The sequence below is a fragment of the Salvia splendens genome, chromosome 18, assembly GCF_004379255.2.
Source record: "Salvia splendens isolate huo1 chromosome 18, SspV2, whole genome shotgun sequence".
NCBI classification, from domain to species: Eukaryota; Viridiplantae; Streptophyta; class Magnoliopsida; order Lamiales; family Lamiaceae; genus Salvia; species Salvia splendens.
Window position 1 is genome coordinate 10,446,279 of NC_056049.1, and position 6,958 is coordinate 10,453,236.

Genomic DNA, 6,958 nt, shown 5'->3' on the forward strand with positions numbered 1-6,958 from the left:
GAAGGTGATGAACTTAAGTTCTTAGAGCATCCGAAATGGGGCGGATGATAGGCCGCCCGAGGGGTGCGCGGACGATGCCTGATGCATCGTCCGCGCCCTATAGATCGTCTGCGGACGATAGGGCATCGTCCGCCCATTGCGGGCGACGCGGACGATGCAACGCGTTTTTCGTTTTTTTTCTGAATTTTTGTCTATTTAAACCTCGTTTGTCATTCTATTTTTCATACGAACATTTCTCTCATCTCTCATATTCCATACAATATTTCGATAATCTATCACAAACAAAAATGAACCACGATGACGACTGGAGTACCTCGAAGGGCGTTAGTCGGACCTTGACGCGAGCCTTATTCGATGCCGTCAATGACGCAATGGCTGATTGCTTAGCCGAAATGCAGTGCGAGGAGGAGGCGACGGCGGCGGCGGAGCAGATCCCCAGGCCTATTCGACGTCAGACATTTGTCCGCCGCGAACACGCCGTAGCTCACGAACGTCTATTTGCAGACTATTTTACCGAGCAACCACGGTGGGGCCCCACTGTTTTTCACTGCCGGTTTAGAATGCATCGTTATCTTTTTCTCAGCATTGTCTAGACGTTGGAGTCACGTGATGAATACTTCCAGTATCGGGAAGATGGCCTCGGTAGACCCGGACTTATGCCGTTGCAGAAGTGCACGGTTGCACTCCGGTAGTTGGCCTACGACACCACGGTGGACATGTTCGACGAGTACCTTCACGTCGGGGAGACAACTGGCCGCGAGTGCCTGAAGAGATTTTGTAGGGGAGTTGTGGAAGCTTACAGCGACACATATTTGCGAAAGTCGACTGCTGTGGATTGCCAGGCCTGATGAAGATGCATGAGACGGCGCACGGATTTCCTGGGATGGTAGGGAGCATCGACTGTATGCACTGGGAGTGGAAGAATTGTCCGAGGGCGTGGAGAGACCAATTTACTAGTGGATACAATGGCAGCCACCTGACGATGATTCTCGAAGCCGTCGCTGACTATCGACTCTGGATCTGGCATGCTTACTTCGGTGTAGCATGGTCGAACAAGGACATCAACGTCCTCAACTCATCCACCCTCTTCACCTAGCAATGCAATGGCAACGGCCCGACCAACGAGTTTACTGCCAACACGCGCCAATATCACATGGGGTACTACTTGGCCGATGACATATACCCAAGGTGACCTATTTTTCTGAAGACGATCAGCTGTCTAATGGGTGAGAAAAGAGTTTTATTTGTGCAAAACCATGAGGTGGCGCATAAGGACGTGGAGCGGGCATTTGGTGTGCTCCAATCTCTGGTTCAAGGAAGTTATCGCCGATGTCATGTATGGGTGCATAATCTTGAACAACATGATAGTCGAACACGAAGGTGGAAGCGTCACCGATTGGGCCGATGATGAAGGTGGATCTAGCTCCAGCACGGCGACCGCGCCCCACGCTCGAGGATTACCGACTGGCTTCAACGAGGTTCTGTCTAGACAGACCTCAATGCGCAACCAACAAGACCATGCTCAGCTCATGAACGACATGGTTGAAGAAGTTTTGGCCCGTAACTGTCGTCGTTGAGAATGCATATTTTTTTAATTCGTATTGTAATGTATTAATTGTAAATGAAATGAAGATTTTTTAAAAATTTTTGTAGTTATTTAAATATTCAAATAAAGAAAATGCTTAGGGCGACCTTTAGGGCGGCTTATAGGACGCCCCACTGCAGGTGGAAGGATAGGAGGATAAAATACTGACGTGGCGGTGTATAGGGCGAACTTTAGGGCGTCCCTTAGGGCGCCCCATTGCTAATGCTCTTATAGATTGTGTGGATTAAGTTTTTGATGAATTTCAAAAAAATTAAACAAATATTGGTAGATGAGACTCAAAGGCGGACCGCTCGAGCCACAAGATCTTCAAGTCCGTCTATCATACTACCACTTAAACAATCAAACCATTTACTCCCTCCATTTTTTCATAGTTGAGTCATTTTTCTATTTTGAGAAATTCCCTCATAGTTGAGTCATTTCCCTATATTTGAGTTGGGTGCGAGTTTTAAGAAATGTTTGAGTGTATAATTGGAGTGTGTGACAATGAAACGTGGGACCCATTTACATAATTATTTGCTTTATTCTTTGGATGTGTTTTTACTTGTGTTTTTTAGTGTTTTATTTTATAATATTTTTATTTCACTTTTTATGAAAATGTCTAACCGGGACTTCTAATGCCGGACGGATGAAAATGATCAACCGGGACTCCTAATGCCGGACGGAGGGAGTAACTTTTTTCTCGCTCTTACTTTATTCTCTCTACTTTATTCACTTTCTACTTTTTTTCTCTCTCTTACTTTTTTATCTATTTATTTAACACATTCAACATTTCTTTCTTAAACCCCGTGTCGAAAAGTTTTGCCTCAACTATGAGGAAACGGATGCAGTACAATTTTAGTGAAACGTGTTTATTTTGTGCATTGAATAGAGACTTCCCTCAATTTTAGAGCAAATGAAAATGCGTTTTCCCCATTCTTGAAACTTAAAGAAAGTCTCCAATCATAGAATTTAATTCTGGAAAAAAGTCTCATGTCATCAACCAAAATCGTACTACGAGGTTAAATAGAAAATTTATCCACAAATTAATTTGTTTTGCTCAAAAAATAAAATTGCACACCAACACAACTTTTATTCCAATCAAACAAGTTGTCATTCATATATAGGTTTGAAATTTTTATAAGCTATGACTGCATAGAAAGGATCTGATCCAGATAACAACCCAAAGATGCCTGCAATTTGGCTGAAAAAGGAGTTGCCCTGTTCTGCATTTGGCAGTTTTCGAATAACTTGAGGTTGGGTGAAGCCCTCCACGCATTGGAAGTATTGCACCACCAGCTGCACCCGGCTATACCCTGTCCCATCGCGCCACGCTGCAATCGCCTTCTCGTAGAATAGCCTGTTACTAAAGCTCACTATAAACACCCCGCCCGGCCTCAGCACTCGATACACCTCCGCAAATACCTGATTAAACAGAGTCCAATTAGCAAAATACACAAAATTTGATAACCTAGCAATTTTTTTCTCTTATTGGAGACGGGATGCTTGCAACGCGTTGTCAAGAAACATACGTTGTGCGTGCGCTTTGACTTATTAGTATTATACTAAAAAGGAAAATTGGTTAGAACAACTATGAACTTTCACAAAAATATGGTATATCTCACAAGTTTTTAGAAGTAGTCTTAAAAATCAACAATTTTTCTAATTGGGCAAATTTCCACCACTATAGTTTATGGCATAAATTTTTCTTACGCGGAATGGCAAAAAAAAAACTATGAACTCTCACAAAAATCTGGTATTTTCCACGACCTTTAAAAGTAGTCTTAAAATCACCAATTTCTCTAATTGGGCGAATTTCCCACGCTAAAGTTTCTGGCATGAATTTTTCCTGCGCAGAATGGCAAAAAAAAAACTAAGTAATAGTCGGAGCTACATTTCATCTGGTAGGAAGATGAAACTGATAATGATATGTACACTCTAGAATTAATGTCGGCATTCCTTGTATGCCAGTGTGGGAAATTCGCAAAGTTCGAATTGAAAATTATCAGGGGACGAGACGCTTGCAACACGTTCCGTTACCTTCTCCGGCTCCTGCAGATACTGCACACTAACCGTGCACAAAACCGCATGAAATGTGGAATCCTCCATTTCCAGCTTCTGATCCTTGTTCAAGTCCTTGACGAAGAAGTAACTGAGCCTCGGGTTCCTGGCGAGCTCCTGTGCGTTGAGCCCGTGCCCCACGACTCTCTCGTACACGACCTCGTCGGGCAGATGGCTCACCCAGGAGCTGCAGAGGTCCAGAATCTCCATCTCGGGTCTCAGAATCTGGCCGTAGAGATCCCTCAGGTTCGATATGAATTTTTCGTCCACGTGCTTCACGAACCGCGGGGACGCGTAGAATTCTCGGTCGGGCAACGGGTTCAGCTTCGTCCGCCCCTCCGGCGTCAGCACGGTGCGCTTAATTTCGCCGGAGGGGTTGAGAACACTTGAGATTTTTGGAAGGGGATGTGATGATAAGTGCCATTTTTGGGCAATCGATAGCATGGTTGGTGTAGTTGTTCACCAATCAATTGGATAATTTGTGTGTTTTTTTTTATTTGTTCGAATTTGTGATTCAAATAAAACTACAATGTTTTTTTTAAAAGATAATCGGAATTTTGAAAATCTTATACTACTATAAGATGTTTATCAATGTATATTTTGTAGACTAGCATTTGTTATACATTAATAGGGATGTCAATTTAGCCCGCAACCCGTGGATAGCCCGCCAAATTTATAGGGTTAGGGCTGAAAATTTCTAGCCCGATAAAATTACAGCCCGATTAGCCCGCACCCTATTAACCCGCAACCCATTAGGGCCAGAACCGAAAATCCGATGGGCTGGCCCGGAAACCCGATAAAATTTCTATTGTTCTATTTGTTTGACTCTAATTCGACACTTCATTGATTATTTTATAATATAGATTACTGAAAAAAATAACTTTTCATTTTATATATTAAATATATAAATTATATTATAAGTTTTTATTAATATAATAATAGATAAATGAATTAAAAACTTCAAATTCACTAAAAATATATATTTAAATTTCTAAACATGCTTTAAAATTTCTTAATGTTTATGTTTTATTTCGCATAAATCTCAAATATTAGTATTTGATCATGTTTATGTTTGAGTTTAAGCATATATCTCAAATTTATCATAATTACATATTTTACATTTTATAAATATAACTAATTTTCACCATTATTTATTAGATTGATCGCATGTTAATTTTATCGGTAGCAACCCGATTAACCCGATGGGCTAGCCCGAAACCCGAGCTTTTAGGGTTATGGTTGAACTTTTATAACCCGGAAAAATCACAACCCGATTAGCCCGCACCCGAATAGGGTTGGCCCGAAATCCGGTGGGCTGGCTCGATTGACATCCCTATACATTAACATCTCTGCGAACAAGATTTCGAGATCTAACCTTATCCAAATCTTAGTCCGGCTAAAGATTTTGGTGGCCTATGTTACGGACACAATTCCCACATCTGTTGTGAGAACAACTGGTGTGGGGTTTATAGACTAAATAGGCTCTCTCCTAATAGGCTAGTCTTTTGGGATGAGTTCTTCTATTCATGTTTGGTATGTATCAGTCTATGTGTTTTAAATGAGTAATGTAGCGCATACGTTTCTTACTAACACCATTAATTTATTTGGGGGAAATTTTTAAATATTTGTAAGATTACGATTAGTCCTTCAAAATTTGTCACTATGATTATTATTTTGACATTTTTTGCAATTGTCACATACCATTAGATTTCGGGGAAATTATGTACAATGTGGCTATTGGAAACTCTTATATAGACTATAGTCTTGTACGTTTGGCCATTGAAACGACGTCGTATGTTGAGATACAAGTAATTTTTATTAAAACAAATATTTTCTATTACCTTTACAAGTAATTTTTATTAAAACAAATATTTTCTATTAACTTTTCTTTCTTTATGATTTGTTTTGTTGAATTGTCCGGGCAGCCGTATGCCTGAATATCTCCATATTTGGACTTTTTCTTGGATAATTTTCAACCACACATGTAAATACTAGATTCTGAAACTTTCAAGTAGGATTTTGTTGATGTTTAAACCTTGCTCCTTCGAGAGTTTATCAAATTCCAATGTTGGATAGTTACCTGTTTTAGTGTTTGCATTAATTCAAGTCAAGATATGCATATTCTACTGTATGTTGTTGGATTTGTTGAAGCAATGTGAGTTGTTTCCTTAATAAAAGTTGAATAGGCTTGCTTTATTTGTTTGCATTGATATATATCGTTGTTTTAAAGAGGTGATTTACTTCTCACCCTTTCGTTCCTCTTCTTTTTCTTCCCTCTCTCCTTTTCCAATTTTCGTGGTTGGATCACTCTATCTTTTGTGTGTTGTTGAGAATTACAAGAGGCGGCAAGTACTAGGGAAAACAAATCATGGGTTTAATCATGAAGAATCACATCAAATTTCCTCATGTCCTACAATGCCAAATTTACATACATCAAACCGAGTATATACAACACCTTAAAACTTGCATCATTCAAGGGGCAACTGAGTGCAATTTGATTTACACAGGGTATCCTTAATTTTGTTAAAATCTAATTTCTTATTTCTAACTTCAAGCTTATAACAATAATACTAGTAGAGCTTCTCTCTGACTAGGAAAATTTTGTAGCAATAATTCATAAATAAATGTAATTCTATACACGTTTGGGACAAAAATTACATATAATTTCGTCAAATGTATGAACAAATGAGGGATAAACAATAATCTCTTTTGGTGCAATCAAAACACAAAAAACGAGGATTTCAAATGTTACTTTGATGTTTTGTTGTCTGCAAGGTCTTTTGCTAGATTGTGGATTATGTTTCTGATCTCTTATCAGTTTAATTTTTCACTTTGTATTTATTTAGTTATATTATTAATCATATGGTAGGTTGTATTTTATAATTTACGGTGCTTTCTAAACGTGTTGGCAACATTCTCTTTTGGTATTGTCAATCACATAGGGATTATAGGAATTTAAGCTCACTTCTTCCCATTTTTGTTTTATTTTTGGTTTGTGCTTAATAACTAATTTAATACTTTGATTTATGTTATTAATAACACTAGTGTTACCACCCGTGCTATGCACGGGACAAAAAAGTTTCGAATAAAGAAGATATATTTGTTGTAGAAATTGAGATACAAGTCTTGCCGGGCGAAATTACAATGGAAAATAAAGGAAATTACACGGAAAATATTGAACAAAATACACGGAAAACTTGTGGAAAGCGGTAAGCCGAGTCGAGTAGTCCTCTTTCCGCAAGACACGATACGCCCCGGTAGTGCTCACGGTTTGGAGTGTCGATCGTCCCCAAAGATAAAACGGCTTCGTCTCTG

General features: G+C 39.3%; 1 protein-coding gene across 2 annotated transcripts; it reads right to left on the reverse strand.

Moving 5' to 3' along the window:
- Nucleotides 1-2,655: 2,655 nt before the first annotated feature.
- On the reverse strand, nucleotides 2,656-4,168 carry LOC121776197. 2 transcript variants are annotated; one of them, XM_042173354.1, is made up of 3 exons: nucleotides 3,623-4,168; nucleotides 3,353-3,431; nucleotides 2,867-3,007 (listed from the first exon to the last, which is right to left on the reverse strand). In XM_042173354.1, exons 1-3 carry the CDS (start codon nucleotides 4,085-4,087, stop codon nucleotides 2,949-2,951), a joined length of 603 nt encoding a protein of 200 aa, XP_042029288.1. In that variant the 5' UTR covers nucleotides 4,088-4,168; the 3' UTR covers nucleotides 2,867-2,948. The 2 variants fall into 2 exon arrangements, with proteins under 2 accessions (XP_042029287.1, XP_042029288.1); XM_042173353.1 differs by lacking the exon at nucleotides 3,353-3,431 and having other exon boundaries at nucleotides 2,656-3,007; nucleotides 3,623-4,165.
- Between the last annotated feature and the right edge of the window lie 2,790 nt (nucleotides 4,169-6,958).

Coding starts and splice junctions, on each gene's coding strand:
- LOC121776197 (XM_042173353.1), bottom strand. CDS start 4,087: ATGCTATCGATTGCCCAAAAATGGCACTTATCATCACATCCCCTTCCA. Junction 3,008..3,622: donor ATCTGCAGGAGCCGGAGAAG/GTAACGGAACGT, acceptor CTGTTTAATCAG/GTATTTGCGGAGGTGTATCG.